The sequence below is a fragment of the Scyliorhinus torazame genome, chromosome 2 (assembly GCF_047496885.1).
Source record: "Scyliorhinus torazame isolate Kashiwa2021f chromosome 2, sScyTor2.1, whole genome shotgun sequence".
NCBI classification, from domain to species: domain Eukaryota; kingdom Metazoa; phylum Chordata; class Chondrichthyes; order Carcharhiniformes; family Scyliorhinidae; genus Scyliorhinus; species Scyliorhinus torazame.
The window spans coordinates 360,895,656-360,918,358 of NC_092708.1; the positions used below are offsets into that span (position 1 = coordinate 360,895,656).

The window sequence follows — 22,703 nt, forward strand, 5'->3', positions numbered from 1 at the left end:
ACAATATTCTCTACATAAAAAATTACATTTTAACCCTGATGCAGAAACTCAGAGCTAAGTCTCCAAGTGTTGACAACTTGTATTCCACCCTCACAAGTTTTGATCCCGGGATGCTTCAGATACAATTGGCTTTTTGTTTTCTCGCGGTGAACCTTCTGGCGACCTCCCCCCCCCCCCCGAGCTAACCGGCCATCAGTGAGTGCTTGGGCACAGGGAGAGAGAGTGGCTTTCCTGGAAACCTTTTTTCCCCTTTGTCTGCCAGAGTCAGAAGCTGCTGGGTGCCAGGTGGATTGTGGACGGTTTTGCTTTTTCCTCACCTGGATTGGCTCCTGCCTTGGACGCTGCTGGGATTTCAGTCGATTCTGTTCGATGTCACATCCGGCTGCTGGGATTTAAAGCTGGAATCGCTGCTGCTGCGGTGCACGCTGTTCGCAGGAGTGCTGCAGCAGCCAGGCAGCACAGCTCAGCACAACCAGCCCTCCAGCCCTCCAGCCTCTCTCCCCCCCAAGTCATCCCATCGGGACATTCTCTGGTCTTTTTTTTTGTTTCATTCTTGAAGGGCAGAGAGAGGGGAGTGCTTCACGAGAAAGCACGCTCTGGGCTGTTTTTTGTTTAATTTGCTGTTGTTGCATCTATTGAGAATCCTGCAAAAAGGGGGAGGTTTAAAAAAAAAAGATGATAGCATTGGCATTTTTCAATGTTCTTTTACTTGCGATTCAAGGTAAGGACGATTAATTAGTTTCCTCTTTCTGGATAACTATATGGTAGATATAGAGTGGTTATATATGTATATATAAAGGGAAAATAAGTGGTTAGGAATTAGGAGTGATGGAGAGACGGGAATGACCCCTTTCAGCACCAAGGACAGAGGAGGATTGAGAGAGGCGAGGAGCTGGCCCCGTCTCTCTCTCTCCCTCTCTGCTGCAGGCTCCAAATACCCAGTTTGCCGCCAGTGGCTTCCAGATCGGTCGTTGGTGTAGGAATAAAGTGCTCATAAGAAATTGCATGTTTATTTCGCTCTTTCCAAACTCCCAAGTCTTGACCCTCCCCCACCCCGCGCAGGCAGGTTCTGAAATTCCTTTCACATGTACATTTCCCCTTGTGTTTTTGTTTCCTCTCTCTCTCTCTGTTACAGCTTCCTCCTCTCCTGTGCCCATTGAGCCATCGACAGCCGACGCCAAGGTAAGATAGAGACAAGTCTCCGTGGGGTGTTGTTGTTTGACCTCTTTTTGACCTTGGACGCCTTTCCCTTGGGTGGGGCTGGGAACTTATCCCCCCCAAAACAACACTTAACGGATCCCTGCTCTCTCCTGTCTAGGTGATGAGGTGTGTTGTCGAGGTCATCTCCGACACTCTGTCCAAACCCAGCCCTTTGCCAATCAGCCAGCAATGCATGGATGTTCTCAGGGGAGGTAGGTTGATTTCATCACATATCATTCTCTATTACCCTTTCCTCGTTAAGTTAATTTCCAACGCCAGTATCACTGTAAATCAATTAATCTTTACTAGTGTGAGATAAATATAAAAATTATATAGCTATTTACAGGTTAACAGACTGAAATCTACAGTTCACCTTGCCATGAAAATGCAAACTAGGACAAAGCGGTCACATTCTGGGATTTTTAATGCTGATTAGCTTTCCTATTCTGTGCAGATGAGAGAATCATCTCTGTGCTTCGACATCAGAATCTGCTTCGAGAATTGCAAGAGATTGCGGCCGAAGGTACTGTGTAACTGTAAACCAGGAGACTTGTAATGCTTAAGACTTGAGTCTGAAATAGTGCCAGACTCGCTGGCTGTGTGCCCCACTAAACACCAATCTGACACCCACGGTACATTACCCAGATCCTCCATAAACCACTGCCACCCCCACCGCCCCCCCCCGCCCCCCCCGATTGGAAAAAAAAATAGTTTTGCAGCCATTGTTTCCCTATGATGACTGTTACCTTCATTTAATTAAAACCTCTCTAAGTGACTTCTTATAAGTCGCTGTGACTGCTGCAGTGAACATGTGGTGTGGAAAAATTTACACAGATTCAAATCAAACTTGACCCAGATGCGCATTTGACTCTAATTAAATCAGGTTTCAATAAAGCACTGGATAACCTGCCATAGTGGGTAGCGATCAACTTTGAAGAAGTTTTTTTTTTGGCTGCTGCATTTCTAGAAAAAACCATCACTATATTTAGAAATCATAGAATCATAGAATTTACTGTGCATAAGGAGGCCATCCGGCCCATCGATCTGCACCGGTCCTTGAAAAGAGCATTCGACTTAAGCCCACACCTCCACCCTATCCCAGTAACCCACCTAACCTTTTTGGACACTAAGGGCAATTTAGCATGGCCAATCCACCTGACCTGCACATCTTTGGATTGTGGGAGAAAACCGGAGTACCCGGAGGAAACCCACGCAGATACGGGGAGAACGTGCAGACTCCGCACAGACCGTGTCCCAAGTGGGAATCGAACCTGGGAACCCGAAGCTATGAGCAACAGTGCTAGCCACTGTGCTACCAGGCCACCCCAATCAAGCCACTGACGAATCTGCAAATGTCTGTCAGAGTTCTGTTTGTTCCCAATATTGAGTGCGGACTCTCTCCTTGAGGACAAATCATGCTGAACCCAAAAGCGTAAAGACATTTGGGCAGAGTTCCTGGGGGTCTTAGCAGCGAAAACAATGATTTTTACGACAGCTGTAACTCCAGCCAGGCCCATTCTCATTGTTGGAGCACTGGTTTGGAGGATCAACTTCAACGAAATAGATCATTATTTCAAAATAATTACCAATGTTTGAAACGCTGAGCCAGCGTTTGCCATGGAAGTTAATAGTCATCCATACTTTTCAGTGCAGTCTGCACAATTAAACACACAGACGGCAATCTAATGCTATTAGGAAGATTTTATCTATAAAGCCATCGCCACAAACTCTATTGAAACCTGATAGTCCGTAATAAAAGGTCTTCTTGGGTTACTGTGAAGTTCTATATTAACTGGAGACATAATAAGCTGCGAGTAATGCCATCCTCAAGGTGAGGACAATTTTTGAAACGGATATGATCAAGGACACAGTAAATGGGAACATCTGGAAAAGGTCATGTGAAAAAGGATGATATGCCCAACCACTCATACAACCCACCCTGCCTAAAAGTCCAAAGCTCTGGATAAGGTCATAAGGTTCATTACTTTTTTCTAATAATGCCTTTTCTTTGACATTTTGGTGCAGGGGCCAATGAGAAAGAGCTACATAAAAAGCAGAGCAGTGATTTCAATGACAACTTAGCTGTTGCTGTCAAGAATCACATTGACAAAACAATATCATCAGCAGGTTAGTGTAGAGGTAACCCACCTAATCCTTAGCGCATGTTGGAGAGTCTCGGTGTAATCCAAATGCCTATTGAGTTGCAGACCATCTGGTTGTTTGGAAGTAATGTAAAGTTGGCTAATAATATTTGTGGCGCATTGCCAGAATCAAGTTGCATGTCACAGCAATTTTAGTTTACAGGTATCACCGAGGACTGTTTAAAATCGATTATATTGCATAAACGTGGCATCGGTGATATCCTGATTTGCGCAGTTGCTATGTGTACATTGTTTAAAAAAATGAAAGTAGCATTAATTTAACATAATAATACTCATTAAGTGATTATTCAGCAAGCTTTAGTCTGTCTTTGCTCCCCTTAGAAATCAATGTTTGAACAAGAAATTTGTGCCCCTGAGTGCTATTATGAGTAAAAGCAATTAATCCAAATGAATTCTTGAAAGTTCACTCGCCGTATTGATTACTCTGCAGATAAATCACATGAAACCCCCACAGAGGAACAGCAAGGATCATCTGCTGAGACATTGGAAATAAAGGACAAAGAACAGGACAGCATAGAGGGAACACAGCCAAATGTCAGTGGATACAGCTTTCTGACAAAGAAGGATAAATCTACCGATTCCAACAGCGATGTAGCTGACAGTAGAGATATGGCAACAGAAAAGGAAGAGGCAGTAAGAGAAGCGCCAGTGAAGAATGACTCCTCTGAAGAGGAGTCCTTTGTGCAGCAGTCCCAGGATCACAGTCGAAGTGAGGAGCATAGTCCAGAAGAAAGTGAACAAATTGAAGACGTGTATGCCCAGGAAGAGGAAGTGGATGAAGGTAAAAGCAAAGAGAGTGGGGAAGAGCTTGAGGAAGACCACAGTGATTACAATGGCAATAAGAATGAGGCACTTTCTAATGATGAACAACGTTCACAAGAAGATGGAGAAACCAGGGAAGTGGACAGAAACCAAAGTGAAGACAAGGATCTTTCAGAGCTGGAGGGTGATGGAACGGTCTCCGAAGAAGACATAAGGGCCAATGAGAACAACATGAGCCACCAGAATTCAGAGGATGAAGATGTGGAAGAAGATGAATACTCAAATATCAGCGATGAAAAGGACGGGTTATCTGAAGAAGAGTGGGAGGAAAGAAAAAAATGGAAGAAGATGGGTGAACTGGCCCCAGAGCGGAACTCAAAAAAACATGGAGAAATGAGTGATGAAGACAGAGGTGTGTTAGAGAGAAAAAGTAAATTTACTGGACGTGCAAATCCCAATCCACACAACAAATTGAGTTATTCCCAATACTCATGGGGGAACAGAAGATCTCACTCCGAGGAAGGTATAAGGAAGAAGAAACCCATTCCACCATACCCACGTAAAAGGACGGAAACGGAAGATAAGAAAGAGAAAGAAGAGGAGGGAAGTGCCAATCGGAAAAATGAGGTTTGTATCATTTTAAGTTTATTTTAACTCTGGTGCTTCCCATTGGTGGTGATCGTAGTCATGGGTGTGTGGTGAGCTGCTAAGGAGGTGTAATCTCGTAATAAGTTAGTTTCTGTAAGCCACTACTTCCTCTGGAGTGGGGGTGGTGAGTGACCCTCCAGTAGATGTGCAGCTACTTGTGAGTTCCCAATCTCTGCCCTTGGGGAGAAGCCAGCTCATCAAGGCAATGACTGTCTTTCGTTATGATGCTTTTCAGCATGACAAGACTCAGACCCCAGGAGCAAGACCGTGGGCAGCACGGTAGCATAGTGGTTAGCGCAATTGCTTCACAGCTCCAGGATCCCAAGTTCGATTCCCGGCTGGGTCACTGTCTGTGTGGAGTCTGCACGTTCTCCCTGTGTGTGCGTGGGTTTCCTCCGGGTGCTCCGGTTTCCTCCCACAGTCCAAAGATGTGCGGGTTAGGTGGATTGGCCATGCTACATTGCCCTTAGTGTCCAAAATTGCCCTTAGTGTCCAAAAATTGCCCTTAGTGTTGGGTGGGGTTACTGGGTTATGGGGATAGGGTGGTGTGGGCTTGGGTAGGGTGCTCTTTCCAAGAGCCGGTGCAGACTCGATGGGCCGAATGGCCTCCTTCTGCACTGTAAATTCTATGAAAGACATGTCTAGATTGTTATTTGCAGGATTCATATGGCATTGCCCAGCCAGAAGATATGGGTTGTAATTTTGGAAATCAATGGCAATGAATCCATGTGAGTTTATGATGGGTAATCCATCTGTTCTACCCCAAATGATGAATGGTGTTTTATAATAAGAGTAGTGTTAAAAACAAAATGCATGGCAGGGAAATCAGAGAATTGTCACAGCGCAGAAGAAGGCCTTTCAGCCCATCATGCCAGTACCAGCACTCCGAATGAGCAATTCACTTAGTGCCAGCCTCCCACCTTCTCATCGCAGTCACACACATTCTTCCTTTTCATATAACACTCTAATTCCCTTTCGAATGTTTCAATTGAGCTCTCAGGCAGTGCATTCTAGCCCTTAACCATTCGTGGGGTGAAAACTATTTTGCCAGTTACCTTAAATCTGTATCCCCCTCATTCTTGATCCTTTCACAAGTGAGAACAACCTATCCCCATCTACCCTGCCCAGACCCCTCATGATTTTGAATACCTTAGTCAAATCTCCTCTCAGGCTTCTTTTTTCCAAGGGAAATAGTCCTAACTTCTCCAGTCTATCTTCGTAACTGAAGTTCCTCATTCTCTTGAAGCTTTCCTGCACTCACTCCAATGCCTTAATATCCTTTCTGAAGTGTGGCACCCAGGATTGTAGACAATGCTCGAACTGAGGCCAAATGCCTTATACAAGTTCAGCATAACCTCCGTACTCTATGCCCCTGTTAATAAAGCCTTGGATACTGTCTGCTTTATTTACTATTCTCTCAACCTGTCCTGCCACCTTCAATGACTTGTGCGTATAATCACAAAGGTCACTCTGCGCCTGCATCCCCTTTATTTTATATTGTCTCTACATGTTTTCCTCCCAAAAATGAATCACTTTACAAAATGAATCACAAAAATGAAGGCACCTTCGATCACTACAAGTGTAATGTGGTGTGGCATGGAATTCACAACATTAATTCTGAAGTAATATGACAAGTGACTGGGCTCACCTATAGCAATAATGCATAAATAGAAGTAGGAGGTCTTATGACATAGTGGGTATCATCCCTGTCTCTGAGCCAGAAGCTCCGGGTTTGAGTCCCACCCCAGGGTCATAACGCGGTCAAACAGGTCGAATGTCAACCTGCAAATCCTTCCAACACACCAATGGGTGGTGGTAAGAGCAAGAGAGACTCCTGGTCAGCCACACTTGATGTGGAATGGAGCTATAAGCTCTGGCGACAGACCAGCGACCTGTTCCAGGAATTGCTAGCCTATGGAAACAGACAAAAAGTCTGCTTTAGTGCACCACTGAGTGTGGGAAGGGAATTGGCATAAATAGAGGTACAGTGAAAAGGGGCGAGAAAGATTAAGAAATAAAGTACAAAATACTGAACAAAAATTATAAAAGTTAAAATAGACACCATAAATAAATATCTATTTTATAATTTTAAGGCTTAATCTTGCAATTCTTTTAGATTATAATGGAAAGCTCAGTTATCCATAGTCAATCGTAGCAATACTTGCTTTCAATCTACCATGCATTAACGTGTAAAAGAAGCTCGCAGTTAATTTTTTAAAAATCATGTATGGTTTGACTAGCTAAAGTGGGTCACTTCACCCTGTACATATTATTCTAAAAATAATAACCAATTTATTAAGTGAGTTAAGCCATTTCTAAATATAGTAACCATTACCATCAAACATTGAAGGGTTTCCATAGTGAGAGAAAAGCTAGAACACCCAGTGCTGTCAAGGCCGTCCATTCAGTTTTGTTTACCTGTGGATGCTTACTGAAGTCTTTATCGTATTGTCACTTACCCTTAATGTGATGGCTGGTCACGCCATGTCAGGTGGTAACAATGGTATTGGATAACCCACAGAAGCAGACAAAGATCTTGGCAAAATTCTGCGCCTTGCGCCGGCAGTAGTGGAGTTCACGGTGAGGCGGAGAATCCAGCGCGGGGAGAAAACGTGATGGACGTCGATCCATTCCCAATCCTCCGGTGGTGGCACGATTGAGGTTCGCACTCATGTGCCAACTGGAGAATACAAATAGGTCATTAAGACCCATTTAACGGGCTGGGCACCATATTCACCGGGCTCGCGTGATTCTCCGGTCTTCTGGGCTGGAACCACGTGGGCGAGAAATACTACCAGTATGGGCAAACATGGACCTTGTGGTGGGCCAAGGAGGTCATTCCCCAAAGTCCATCTGAGGGCCACCCCCCCCTCCCCCCAATAACGTAAGACCTGCCCACCCCAACCAGATCACCCCACTGCCCCCCCCCCCACCCTGAGACCCCCTAAATAAAGAGACCACCCCCTAGATAAAGAGATCACCCCCTAAATAAAGAGACACCACAGAAAACCCCTGTCTAGAAGCCCCCCCAGAAAAGAGAGGTGCTAGAGAGCAGTCCAGACAGAGGCAGTGAAACAAATTACTGTTGTAACACTCACTTGGGCAATACACCTGCTGGCTCAGACACAGGAAGCACCAAGTGTCAACTCCTGGAAAGAGAAAAGCAGTCAGTTATGTTTCACCACTTCAGATCCTTAAGCTGCGATTGACAGCTTCCACACACACACAGCTGTCATCTTTGCTCCATTCACCTCCCTTCATGCTCGAGTATCTCTGACGTGCTCTAGGCAATTTTTAAAAGCATCAACCACTTCAAGCAGAGTTAAGTGCTTTTCAGTCATCTCCCTTCAGGCTTGAGTGATTTTGAAGTGGTCAGCTGGAAATTGACAGCACTTTACATCAAACAAAATGTAATGTATGGCCACATAAGGAAATATTAGGCCTGAAAGCATGGTTAAAGAGATAGGCTTAAAAGAATGTCTTAATGTCTGGGAGAGTGAGGTGGGTTGAAGGAGGGAATGCCAGAGCTTAGTGTCGAGGCAGCTGAAACCATGGCTGTCAATGCTAGAGCATTGAGCATGGGGGATGGATAAGAGGCCAACATCACTATTGCCAAGAAATAGTATTTATATGTGGCTGTATTTTGTCCCAGTTATCTCTCCTCCTCAAGGTTTTAAGTCCCGCTGGAGGAAGTTGCTTTGCACTGTCCTTTTCTCAATGAAAGCAATGCGACCAAGATGATATTGTTTTCAGCTGATGTCCACAAATGGGTATGACTGACATGGACTCCTGGACACTGATCAGGAGCAGAAATGATTATTAGCAAGGCCAATTGTAGTACCCCAGACCATTAACACAACTATGATCTGCTAACCCCAGAGACCAAGGATTGAACTTGGTCCCCTTCGGATGTGCATAGTTTAGATGCTCACTGAATAACAGCATTGATTCATCTGAGATGCTTTTAACCCTGATAGTTTCCAGAAAGTGCATATACTAGAGAGCGTAGACACCGGGAAAGAAATTGACTTAGCTCATTACCTGATACAATTCCAGCTTAAAAAGAAATGGTGGTGAGTTCATATCAAGTTTATGGATGTATTTAATCACAAAATAGGCATACAAACATGTAATAAATGCATGGGTGCGTTTTGCAATTTCAGAATTTTCCACCTCACTTGCTTCATAAATGTGGTGAGGTGCTACAGCAAGGAATCATAAATGCAAATCCAAGAACAAAAGGCACATCATTTCAGGGAAGCAGCATGCGTGTACGCAGAACCTGATTTAAAATGTGTGATTAAGGATAAAGTCCAATTAACGCTGCCAGTTTCGTGTTGATGGAAAACACTTTCAGCCTTGCACCAATGTTAAACTTGTGAAATACAAATCTGGCATTGCGTTTAAAGTGCCTCTGAAGCAAAGTGAAGTGAGACCACCAACTCATTTCACTTTGTTCTGGTGTCAGATTGAGGCCCGAACCCCAATTTCTGGCTGCATTAACACAAACTACAAGCTTTGGCTCAAATCAAAACCACTTTACAACAATACTAGAGTTGAATGCAAACTAAATTACTTGTGATTGGCTAAATAAATTGCATTCCAACATCAATGGCATTGCACTTGAAGATCCAAGAAAAGCATGAGCACCAATTTGGAAACGTGGCTACTGTATAATGAATTTCACTTCCTCATTTGCACCTTTATACAAATGCACCAATAGAACTTCTATTGGGTGCCCTTTGTCAATTAGCTACATTTGGCCTACATTGGGTGTGCTGAGGGTTAACCTGTATTCCTCATCCACGGTTTCCTCATTCCCCCTATCCAATGGTTCAGCTGAGATTCAGATACAATGGCAGCATGGCAAGAGTTGGTCCTTCTGTGTCAAACAGTTCATCAATGCTCCACTAGCGAACTTTATGTAAGTTTTTTTAACCGCTTATTTATGAAAAGAATTGTACGTCCATTGCCGATGTCCTGTGGTATTACTTGTGGGTACTCTGGGCGCTAAGTGCTGATTGTATCATTTAGTGAAGTCCTACTTGAAGCTGAGAGCAGAGTTAAGTGGAAGACGGGGAGTGAATGACAGCCTCAAAGGTTGGGAAGAGACAGAGGCTAGGGGGTGGAGACGTCATTTTCAAATTAAAACCACTGAACCTGGAGCCAAACAATTTAGGAGCAGGAGTAGGCCACTCAGCCCCTCGAGCCTGCTCTACTATTCAATAAGATCATGCCTGATCTGATTATAATCTCGACTTCGCATTCCTGCCTACTCCCGATAACCTTTAACCCCCTTTTCAATCAAGAATATATCTAGGTCTGCCTTAAAAATATTCAAAGATTCTGGGCTCGATTCTCCGGAAGAATTTATAAGTGTGGTAGCGAGCAGGAATTGCCACGAGCTTCGCGGTGCTCAGTCCAGCGAGGCTGACAATGCTATTCAACGTTAATTGGTCCACTTAACGAGGTATCATGGGCTTCTTGCCGCACCCGTCAGCTGATTCGCCAGGACCGTGCTTGCCAGCCCCCCGCTAAAAGGTCAAGCAGCACTGAAACTGCACTTGCCCAGCCAACCCCATCCAGCTCGCAACAATGGGGTCGAGGAGACCAGCCCCAAGATTCGGGGACATTGAACTGGGGAGGCTCCTGGGGCGGTGGACGCCAGGAGGGATGTTCTGTTTCCCCGAGGGTCCCAGAGGGTGAGGCATATGGCAGCCAGTGCTTGCTGGGACGAGGTGGCAGCAGCAGCCAGCTCGGGGAGTGTGACCAAGAGGATTCAGTGCCAGAAGAAGGTCAATGACCTACACCGGGCAGCCGACTGAGTAGACACCAATACCCCCAAGACCCTCCCCCCTTCCAACTCCTCCTTCAACCGCTCCTTCATCCCCCCTCTCCTGCCACTGTGAACCACACATGTGGCTAATGATGCCCTCTCTGCCTCTTCAGGAAAGCTCTCCCACAATCGGCGGGATCGGGTCCAGACTGGCGGTGGGGTGCTGGACATCAGAATCCTCACCTCGTTCGAGGAGGGGGCCCTGGAGATGACCAGTGTGGCTGAGGACAGGGCGGTCCCCAACGTGGATGCTGGCGGACGCCACAGAGGTGAAGAACTTTGCATCAGTCTTCACAGTGGAAGACACCAATGGGATGCCAGAGCGCCAGGAGAATCAGGGAGCACAGGTGAGTATAGCAGCCATCACTAAGGGGAAGGCTCTGGGGAAACCGAAAGGTGTCAATGTCGATAAATCACCTGGACTGGTTTCTGAAGGAGTTAGCTGAAGAGATTGTGGAGACATTGGTGGTGATCTTTCAGGAATCACTGGAGACAGGGAGGGTCCCAGAGGACTGGAAACCAACTAATGTAACACTGCTGTTTAAGAACGGAGGGAGGCAGAAGATGGGAAATTATAGGCTGGTTAGCCTGACTTCAGTCGTTGGCAATCATTGGCAAGATTTTAGAGTTCATTATTAAAGATGAGATCGCGCAGTACTTGGAAGTAGACTAAAATAGGACTGAGTCAGCACGGCTTTGTCAAGGGGAGAACATGTGTGACAAATCTGTTAGAGACTTTGAGAAGGTAATAAGGAAGGTAGACAAAGGCGAACCAGTGGACGTGATTTATTTAGATTTCCAGAAGGCCTTTGGCAAGGTGCCGCATAGGAGATTGTAAAATAAGTTAAGAGCTCATGGTGTTAAGGGCATGGATAGAGGATTGGCTGCCTTGCGGAACAAAGAAAATTACAGCACAGGAACAGGCCCTTCGGCCCTCCCAGCCTGCACCAATCCAGATCCTTTATCTAAACCTGTTGCCTATTTTCCAAGGATCTACTTCCCTCTGTTCCTCGCCCGTTCATATATCTGTCTAGATGCATCTTAAATGATGCTATCGTGTCCACCTCTACCACCTCCGCTGGCAAAGCGTTCCAGGCACCCACCACCCTCTGCGTAAAAAACTTTCCACGCACATCTCCCTTACACTTTCCCCCTCTCACCTTGAAATCGTGACCCTTTGTAATTGACACCCCATTCTTCGAAAAAGCTTGTTGCTATCCACCCTCTCCATACCTCTCATAATTTTGTAGACCTCAATCAGGTCCCCCCTCAACCTCCGTCTTTCCAACGAAAACAATCCTATTCCACTCAACTACTGAACCCCATACGACTTCACTTTTTCCATCAACCTGCCATGGGAAACTTTATCAAACGCCTTACTGAAGTCCATGTATATGACATCTACAGCACTTCCCTCATCAATTAACATTGTCACTTCCTCAAAGAATTCTATTAGGTTTGTAAGACATGACCTTCCCTGCATAAAACCATGCTGCCTATCACTGATAAGTCTATTTTCTTCCAAATGAGAATAGACCCTATCCCTCAGTGTCTTCTCCAACAGTTTGCCTACCACTGACGTCAAGCTCACAGGTCTATAATTCCCTGGATTATCCCTGCTACCCTTCTTAAACAAAAGGACAACATTAGCAATTCTCCAGTCCTCCGGGACCTCACCCGTGCTCAAGGATGCTGCAAAGATATCTGTTAAGGCCTCAGCTATTTTGTCCCTCGCTTCCCTCAGTAACCTGGGATAGATCCCACATGGACCTGGGGACTTGTCCACCTTAATGCCTTTTAGAATACCCAAAACTTCCCCCTTCCTTATGCTGACTTGACCTCGAGTATTTAAACATCCATCCCTAGCCTCAACATTCGTCATGTCCCTCTCCTTGATGAATACTGAAGCAAAGTACTCATTAAGAATCTCACCCAATTCCTCTGACTCCACGCATAAATTCCCTCTTTTGTCTTTGAGTGGGCCAATCCTTCCTCTAGTTACCCTCTTGCTCCTTATATACGAATAAAAGGCTTTGGAATTTTCCTTAACCCTGTTAGCCAAAGATATTTCATGACCCCCTTTTAGCCCTCTTTATTGCACGTGTGAGAATTGTCTTACTTTCCCGATATTCCTCCAAAGCTTCATCAGTTTTAACTCGCCTAGATCTTATGTATGCTTCCTTTTTCATCTTAGCTAGTCTCACAATTCCACCTGTCATCCATGGTTCCCTAATCTTGCCATTTCTATCCCTCATTTACACAAGGACATGTCTGTCCTGCACTCTAATCAACCTTTCCTTAAAAGACTCCCACATTTCAAATGTGGATTTACCCTTAAAGAGCTGCTCCCAATCCATATTCCCTAACTTCTGCCGAATTTTGTTACTGGCCTTTCCCCAATTTAGCACTCTTTCTTTAGGACCACTCTCGTCTTTGTCCATGACTATTCTAAAACTTACGGAATTGTGATCGCTATTCCCAAAGTAATCACCGACTGAAACTTCAACCACCTGGCCGGGATCATTCCCCAATACCAGGTCCAGTATGGCCCCTTCCTGAGTTGGACTATTTACATACTGCTCTAAAATACTCTCCTGGATTCTCCTTACAAATTCTGCTCCATCTACGCCTCCAACACTACAGGAGTCTCCAACACTACATGAGTCCCATTCAATGTTGGGGAAGTTAAAATCTCCCATCACGACCACCCTATTGCTCCTTCATTTTTCTATAATCTGTCTACATATTTGTACCTCTACTTCACGCTCGCTTTTGGGAGGCCTGAAATAAAGTCCCAACAATGTTACTGCACCCTTCCTATTTCTTAGCTCTACCCATAGTGCCTCAGTGCTCAAATCCTCCATCATGCCCTCCTTAATCACAGCTGTGATATCATCTCTGACCAGTAATGCAACTTCTCCACCCCTTTTACCTCCCTCTCTATCCCTCCTAAAGCATCTATAACCTGGGATATTTAGTTGCCAGTTTTGCCCTTCCCTCAACCAAGTCTCAGTAATACCAATAACATCATTAAGGGCAGCACGGTAGCATTGTGGATAGCACAATTGCTTCACAGCTCCAGGGTCCCAGGTTCAATTCCGGCTTGGGTCACTGTCTGTGCGGAGTCTGCACATCCTCCCCGTGTGTGCGTGGGTTTCCTCTGGGTGCTCCGGTTTCCTCCCACAGTCCAAAGATGTGCAGGTTAGGTGGATTGACCATGATAAATTGCCCTTAGTGTTCAAAATTACCCTTAGTGTTGGGTGGGGTTACTGGGTTATGGGGATAGGGTGGAGGTGTTGACCTTGGGTAGGGAGCTCTTTCCAAGAGCCGGTGTAGACTCGATGGGCCAAATGGCCTCCTTCTGCACTGTAAATTCTATGATATTCCCAGGTACTAATCCAAGCCGTAAATTCATCTGCCTTACCTGCTACACTTCTCGCATTAAAACAAATGCACCTCAGACCACCTGTCCCTTTGCGTTCATCATCTCTTCCCTGTCTACTCTTCCCCTTAGTCACATTGTGTTTATTATCTAGTACGTTACTGGCTTTAGTTGCTGCCTCGTTACTGACCTCTAACTTCCTAATCTGGTTCCCATCCCCCTGCCACATTAGTTTAAAACCTCCCCAACAGTGTTAGCAAAAGCACCCCCTAGGACATTGGTTCCAGTCCTGCCCAGGGAAGGCAGGGAGTAGGGATAAAGGGGTCTTTTTCAGAATGGCAGCCGGTGACTAGTGGTGTACCTCGGGGGTCTGTGCTGGGACCATAACTTTTCACAATATACATTAATGATCTGGAAGAAGGAACTGAAGGCACTGTTGCTAAGTTTGCAGATGATACAAAGATCTGTAGAGGGACAGGTAGTATTGAGGAAGCAGGGTGGCTGCAGAATGACTTGGACAGGCTAAGAGAGTGGGCAAAGAAGTGGCAGATGGAATACACTGTGGAAAGGTGTGAGGTTATGCACTTTGGAAGGAGGAATTTAGACATAAACTATTTTCTAAATGGGGAAATGCTTAGGAAATCAGAAGCACAAAGGGACTTGGGAGTCCTTGTTCACGATTCACTTAAAGTTAACGTGTAGGTTCAGTCAGCAGTTAGGAAGGCAAATGCAATGTTACCATTCATTTCGAAAGGGATAGAATACAAGACCACGAATGTACTTCTGAGGCTATATAAGGCTCTGGTCAGACCCCATTTGGAGTACTGTGAGTATTGGGCCCTGTATCTAAGGAAGGATGTGATGGCCTTGGAAAATGTCCAGAGGAGGTTCAGAAGAATGATCCCTGGAATGAAGAGCTTGATGTATGACGAACAGTTGAGGACTCTGGATCTGTACTCGTTGGAGTTTAGAAGGATGAGGGGGGATCTTATTGAAACTTACAGGATACTGCGAGGCCTGGATATAGTGGACATGGAGAGGATGTTTCCACTTGTAGGTAAAACTAAAACCAGAGGACACAATCTCAGACTAGAAGGACGATTCTTTAAAACAGAGATGAGGAAGAATTTCTTCAGCCAGAGGGTGGTGAATCTGTGGAACTCTGCCTCAGAAGGCTGTGGAGGCCAATTCCTTAAGACAGAGATAGATAGGTTCGTCATTAATAAGGGGATCAGGGGTTATGGGGAAAAGGCAGGAGAATGGAAATGAGAAAAATATCAGCCATTATTGAATTGCGGAGCAGACTCGATGGGCCGAGTGGCCTAATTCTGCTTTATGTCTTATGGACTTATGGTCTAACCATCAGGCTCCACCTAGAGGACCTGTCAAACGTGAGTACTGATTGCCTTACTGACTGACACATCCTTCCCACTGACCACATGTCCATTCTCCCGCAGGTCCTCCAGCCGACGGAACCAGCCCATCCCAGGCGGTCCCTCTCCTGACTCTGAGGAGGAGAGCTCCGAGGACGCTGTTATAATCGCGGCACAGCTGTCATCCCCACCACATACACGCACCTCGATGGAAAATACTAATGGTCAAGCGTCTGGGGCACAATCTAGTGAGCACCACACCACTGAGGCAGCAGTCGGAGGGCTGCTGGATCCCAGGAGCCAGCTGGGTGCTGATCCTCTGGAAGTGGGTTACCCGGAGCTGATGGAGACATTAGAGTGTGGCCGGGACATTCCGAGGGAGTTATCAGTGTCGCAGCAGTAGATCTAATAGCCGCTTGGAGGAGTCCCTGAGACTACAGGTGCAGCAGATGTCGCCGGCAATGCGTGGCATCAAGGTCAACGCTAGGGTGGTGACCGCAGTGGAGAGCCTGGTGCACAACGACAGCACCATGAGTGAAGGTGTCCAAGGTGACACGTAGTCGGTGGCGGCCGTGGCTGAAGGTCTCAACAGAATGTCCACCTCGCTGGGGGATGTCACCTTGTACCAGGCTGACCTTGATAAGGTTCTGCGGGACATGTCCTGATCTCGGATGGACATTGCTGAGGCATTGCAGAGTATGTCCCAGTTGCTGAGGTGCATCACCGACGGCATTGACACAAGGTGCAGACAATGGAGAACCGTCCGGGCTGCAGAGCCAGATGGTACAGCATAGAACATAACAGCACAGTACAGGCCCTTCGGCCCTCGATGTTGTGCCGACCTGTGAAACCAATCTAAAGCCCATCTACACTATTCCATGATGCAGGGGCAGCCGGGGCTCGAACCAGCTGCCCCTCCCTCCATCCCAAGGTGAACCTCTGGCCCCTATGGGCACCGACGATGGAGTGGCGACGGTGGGTACCAGCTCCCCCGAGTTCCACCCCTTTGCACAGCCTCTGTCACTTTCTTCCGCAATGCGGGCTGAGCCCTGGATCCTTTGCCCATCTCTCCGGGCATCTCCCACTCCCCATGGCACCCACCCACCCTCTGGCCGTGGACATGTCCCCGGAGCTGTGTCCCATTCCTGGGTGTTCGGACGTTGAGTGTGTGGTGTTGCCTCCCGCAGTGTTCAGGCACAGTGTCCTGGCATCAGGATGTCATTGGGATGCCAGGCAATGGCTCCCACATGCTACAAGGCCCGTCCACCCATGGGAATCCACATGGCATCTGTGAAGTGCTCACTTGACCATGATTGCCAATTCCCTATTCGCAATAGCCCTCAGCCATACGGCCAGAGGCCTTGTGGGTTACGGGTGGGGGTTGGGGCAGAAGGGCAGATACAAGGGTTGCCCCCGGAAAGGGTACACACAATCCAGAGGTTGGAATGGTGGTGCCACGAGCGGTAGCCCCTCCCCTCAACACCCCATGGCAACCCACCCCTGCGGAAGGCCCCCCAGCCAGTGCCCCACCAGCCAAGGGTCCCGGTCCCTTCCCCCTACTGAATGACGTGAGGCCGTTGGATATGGGGTCGCTTTCATTGATTGTATGGACTTGGGGCTTAAGTGTTGATAATTGGTTTCTCGCCACACTACGGCGAGATCCGAATTTTGCCTACGGGAGTGGGCGGGTTGCATCGCAAACTGTTTGGCGCCTGGCGCGGATCTCGTTTTTGGCCTCTTCCGCCATTGACAGGCCTTGTTACGCTTGAGCGACAGTGTAACGAGGTTGGAGAATCACGCCCCAAGTGTCATTGAATAGCGGTAGGTAACTCAAAAACCCACCACAAATTAACTTAGAAATTGTTTGGGAGAATTGCGCCCTTAGAATTTCTTTTAGCACTGGGGAGCTGAACTCTTGAGGTAGGGCCGCCATTTTTGAAAGGGTGCCCCGATATCTAAGTGAGCTTGTGGGTCCTCCACACTTCCCACCCTTGGGCAATGTCACCCCCACACATATGGGCACAACCCCACTCCCCCCAAGTGAGGACACCCCACTATGGGGTCCTTGGGAGCCCCATTCAGGCTCGAACAAACTCCCTTACAGCACCCCCTCCTTCCAGGACCCCCACCGATCACCCTCAAACCTACCAGAGGCCCCTACTTACCTTCCCTGCACTCCCCCACTCTTCTAACGTCCTCCACCCTCCTTTCATGGGCATTGCCCCCCTCGGGCCCTGACCCTTGGCAGTGCCACCCTAGCACTTGGGCACCCTGGCCCCCAGGCAGTGCTCCTGCCAGCTTAGCAGTGCCACCCTGGCTTTCCACTGTGATGGCCAGGGGCCACTCTGCACTGACCCTGACTACCCAGGGGTCTCCGATAGCCTGGGACACCCCCACCCCAGTGCCGTTCCGCCTGGTCCACATTTGTGTGGGGCACTACTGAATGGCACCTCGCTGTGGTCTCACTGGGGAGGCCGATGAATCCTGCGTTGCCTGTGGATACTGGGTACGTTTGTCTAGGCCGGTTTAAAACCGGCTTTGGTGCGCGCTTTTAGTCACCCTTGTGGATGTGTTTCAGATTCTGCGCTTCGTGAGACTTTAGTGAATCCTGCGAGGCGCAAAGACGGTCAGGAAGCCTGCAAGAGGGCCCGCCTGGCACTCACTGGCTGCACTGTGCTCAAGGGAGACTGGAATGCGACCGGTGGATCTTAGCTGTTTAAAGTTTTTCCTAGCTGGTAGGACCAGTGCCTAATTTGATTGTTTTCAGTAAATTGGAACCTCTTGTTTCAGATTTCAGCTCCTAGTAGAGCGAAAACATTTAAAATTTCTCTTTATTTGATCATTTATAGACTGTAGCTCCTAACCATTAATTTAAAAATCCTTGATGGTGATGGGTGCAATTACATTCATGCATTTCATGCTATTGCTTGTGGATAATATGTCCAAGATGGCAGTGGTTTGCAAGATAATGCAGGGTCAACCCTTAATTCAGTAAGTCTCAATAATGGTAAACGTAATTTGTTCTATTCAACTGGGCCGGGATTCTCCCCTACCCGGCAGGGCAGGGGGTCCCGGCGGGATGGAGGGGCGGGAACCACTCCGTCGTCGGGCCGCCCCAAAGGTATGGATTCCTCCGCACCTTTAGGGGCCAAGCCCTCACCTTTAGGGGCTAGGCCCGCGCCAGAGTGGTTGCCGTCCCACCGGCTGGCGTGGAAGGCCTTTGGTGCCACGCCAGCCAGGGCTGAAGGGACTCCACCAGATGGCGGAAGTCCGCACGGGGGCGAGAGCGGCTGCTGACGTCATCCGCGCGCATGGGCCGGGGGGGGGGGGGTGTCATCTACGCATCGGCCATGGTGGAGGCTGATGGCTGCGCGTAGGAAAAGAGTGCCCCCATGGCACAGGCCCGCCCGCGGATCGGTAGGCCCCGATCGGGGGCCAGGCCACCGCGCCCCCCCCCAGGACCCCAGAACCCGCTCGCACTGCTAGGTCCCGCCAGTAAGGGACGTGCTTCAATTCACGCCGGCAGGACCAGGATAAGACCAGCGAGACTTCGGCCCATCGCGGGCCAACTGGCGTGGCGCGGCGCGATTCCCGCCCCCGCCGAATCTCCGGTGCCGGAGAATTTGGCGGCCGGCGGTGGCAGGATTTACGCCGTCCCCCGGCGATTCTCCAACCCGGCGGGGGGCGGAGCATCCCGCCCCTGATGTGAGACAAAATATTTGAAGAGCTTACATGTTCTGTGTTCATGAGGCAGAGGAAACTAAACGATGGGGGCTAAGGCCGGTCTAATGGGTGGAACCTATTTATCTGCTGTTATTTTATGTTCATAAACTAGAACTTCTTCAGATCGACCCTAGTTTTACCTATTTCACTGACATTCCTCAATCCAGTAGAAGTACAACTGGTTGCCAAAACCTTAAATGAAGCAAATAAAATAACATACTTCGGGATTAAATTGGTATGAGTTTGGCACTAAGACTACACATCATTCTCTTGTTACATGGATCAACTCCATTTTGCAGGGCGGCACGGTGGCGTAGTGGTTAGCACTGCAGCGTCACGGTGCCGGGGTCCCAGGTTCGAACCCGGCCCTGGGTCACTGTCCGTGTGGAGTTTGCACATTCTCCCTGTGTCTGCGTGGGTTTCACTCCCACAACCCAAAGATGTGCAGGTTAGGTGGATTGGCCACACTAAATTGCCCCTTAATAGGAAAAAAAAATATTTGGGCACTCTAAATTTATTTTTTAAAAACTCAATTTTGCTATCTTTAAAAAAAATATATATTTGGCTTGTAAAGTCTGCCGCACCAACTACTTTGATGTAGTTGCAGGGTGGTGGGGGTGGGGGCTGCAGAATGTGTGCGTGCAGAACCTGATTTTAAATGTGTGATTAAGAATACAGTCCAATTAACACTGCAAGTTTTGTGTCGATGGGAAATACTTTCAGCTTTGCCCTGGCGGCTTTGCGAAGCCAGTCTCACAAATCACCCAATCCTGTCACTGTGGGCACAATTTTACAGTCCATTGCGGGTGGTTTAACAGATGGAGCGAGCCTACCATACTCCAGGGGATGCCCCTCCCACCCACCCCCGCCTATCCGACAGCCCCCGACCTGGCTGAGATTTAGCAGAAGGCAGGCAAATCCTGCCCTTGAACCAACTGAAGGGGCCACTACCCCTCCCCAGCAAGTAGGAGAAGATCAGCGGTGGTTGGGAAGTCCAGCAGGAGGCTGGTTGGGCCTGAGCGAAGGAAGGTCATGAAAGGGGCTGTATAAATGAAAGTCATCCTTTTCCATCTGTGAAAAAGATTGGTCAGCACTCTTGTGGAAATGTTCCCCTCAGGAATAACTGACTTTTAGACATGCCTACTATTTTCCCAGGAGCAAGAATTGGAAAATCTGGAAGCAATTGAAAGCGAACTGGAAGCCATGGCAAGGAGGTTACATCAAATGCGCAGAAGTTAAATCCAGTGTCACAAAACTCGGTAATAATGAAGCAACTACCAGCACCTCCGTTTGATAAGTAATATTTTAGCGAGTGCACCAAAATCATCAATGCTTTCTAGGGGTCTACTTTCTCCATCTGTTTTTCTTTCCAAGGTGCTGCTAAATACTTGCTTATTTAATCATTTTGCATCATTTAGATCTCCCATTGCATATACTTTTTTCTACAATAGCAGAATCTGTTTGCAATATTTTACTTTATAGTTTAAAATTCTATGGCTTTTTAGATTACCCGATAGAAGAAATGACTCAAATTAAAATATTATTGGACTTGGTGGAAATTTGTACCAAGTCAGACTAATTGTATTGTACATTCTATATACGATTTATGTAATTAAAATAAAACAACTTTTACTCCATGGTTTTTGCTTTATTCTTCTCATCCTCATTTGAAAAGAAATTGGGCGGGATTCTCCCTCAGCGGACGCTGGAATCGGGAAACCCGATTGGTTGGAGAATCAGTTTTGACGCCGAAATCGTGGCGGGCGCCAGTATCACGCCAAATCGCAATTCTGCGGTGCCTCGACAGCGGCGTCAATGCACTCCACTCCGTACATACAGTGAACGCATTGGCATATCATTAGGGGGCCTGACCCGGTATTCTCCGGGTCTCCGCGACTCTCCGCCTCCACCGGGGGGAATTCCCGACGGCGAGGTTCGCTTATGCTTCCAAAAAACGTGAAACGGGCGCCGGTGGCTGCTGAGGGAGAGAGCAGGGATACAGAAAATGTCCAACTTTGCCAGTTTTCTCACAGTAGTGCCGCTGGCTGGGAGACTTCTGCCAGGGCTGGGGGAGTAGCGGGGGAGGGGGGGGGCAGGAGGTGGGCTGTGGGTCGGGTGGATGGGCACAGAGCACCATTGCCGCAGCTTGCAAGGCAGCCATGCAGTTGCGCATACCACTGACTGCCCACTGTGTACTTAGGGCCACAGGTCGTATAGGTGTCCTCCCAGGCCACCCCCCCTAGTTACTCTCTACCAACAGGATGGGCACACTCCAGGGTAACCAGTGCCATCTTGTTGGCTGGGATGATGTGTGTGGGGAGTGAAGTGTGTCTATGTGGCTGCAGCTTGTCAGCCTCCTGAGTGTCAATAGGGAATCCGGCGAATCCAGCACCATTTCTCATCGGAATCGTTGTGTTCCATGTGGCGCCGGTGCTAGCCCCTTAACGGTAGCTGAATCCGTCCTGGTGCGGCGCTGTCATAGAACTCCACAAATTCTGCCCCAACATCAACATTTAGTTTCAGCCACAGAGAATCCCGCCCATAAAATTAGAGATATTGAAAAGTGTACATGAGCAGAGGCCTGGGTCATTATCCCCTTGAAAAGTGGCAGGGCAAGTTGATATGGTGACTTAAAAAGTGATTGAGTTTATAAGTAGAGGCATAGAATGTAAAAACAAGCATACATAAACTTAATAAATCAATGATTAAGCTTCAGCTAGTGTACTGTGGACAATTCTGGACTCCCCACTTCAGGAAAGATATAAAGGCCCTTTGAAAGGTACACCGGATTTGTTCCAAGATGAGAGACTTTAGTTATGGGGAGGAGCTGGACAAGTTAGGACCCTGGTGGGTACTGGCAATGCATTTCTACCTGCTCCACTGGAAAGGTGGCCTTATTCTCGGTGGCTGCGGATGTCAGCAACAAAAAGCCACGACACCTGAGGCACCTCGGACATGTCGAGAGTGCTGGACCTCTGCCCGTAAACCCTGTGTTGGGGGTCTAGCCTCCTTCCAGCTGCATCTCATTGTCCATTCCCTCTGCCCAGTAGAGGTGCATATGGCTGAGGAGAAGTTTGAGGAGAACGTAACTACTTCTTCTGCTGAAGCAGCAGGTGATGGTGTGGCCTCTTGCTCTTGGCACTTGGCAGGGGTGGAGTTTCAAAGGCTGCTCTCATGCTGTGGTGAAAGCTGGCAACAGGAACGTGTAACTGAAGGCGAGTGAAATGCTGGATACATGAAGTGCATTCCAAGCAATCGACAATCGCCTGTCAAGCAGTGAGAACCATTCTCTCAGAGAAGAACAGCTGCCTCTCACCTGGTCATATCTGGAGCTCTTCAGTGTAAATGATCAAAGCCTTCTCAGCCTGTCAGCTTCACCAAAGAAACATTTTCCCACTGTGTAGTGGCCTCCGTGACCCTGATGAATTGCTGAGAGGAATTCAGAACCGAGGGTTAAACCAGCTCCACTACCTTAATTACTTACTTGACAAATCCAAGGGGGTCGCCACTCACCTTCAATCCAGCCTCTCTGCAACTGGAAGAGGGCAGGAAAATGTTGGGCCCCAACATAGATCTCAGGAGATTCAACTCCCCGCACGCACCCACACAAACCTGCT

The 22,703-nt window shown here is 47.8% G+C and overlaps 1 protein-coding gene across 2 annotated transcripts; it reads left to right on the forward strand.

The window, feature by feature from the left end:
• Positions 1-389: 389 nt before the first annotated feature.
• chga (chromogranin A) lies at positions 390-20,723 on the forward strand. Of its 2 annotated transcripts, XM_072492413.1 has the most exons (7): positions 399-721; positions 1,136-1,182; positions 1,319-1,412; positions 1,655-1,723; positions 3,226-3,327; positions 3,793-4,751; positions 20,242-20,723. In XM_072492413.1, exons 1-7 carry the CDS (start codon positions 676-678, stop codon positions 20,323-20,325), a joined length of 1,401 nt encoding a protein of 466 aa, XP_072348514.1. In that variant the 5' UTR covers positions 399-675; the 3' UTR covers positions 20,326-20,723. The 2 variants fall into 2 exon arrangements, with proteins under 2 accessions (XP_072348524.1, XP_072348514.1); XM_072492423.1 differs by lacking the exon at positions 3,226-3,327 and having other exon boundaries at positions 390-721.
• The last annotated feature ends 1,980 nt before the right edge of the window (positions 20,724-22,703 follow it).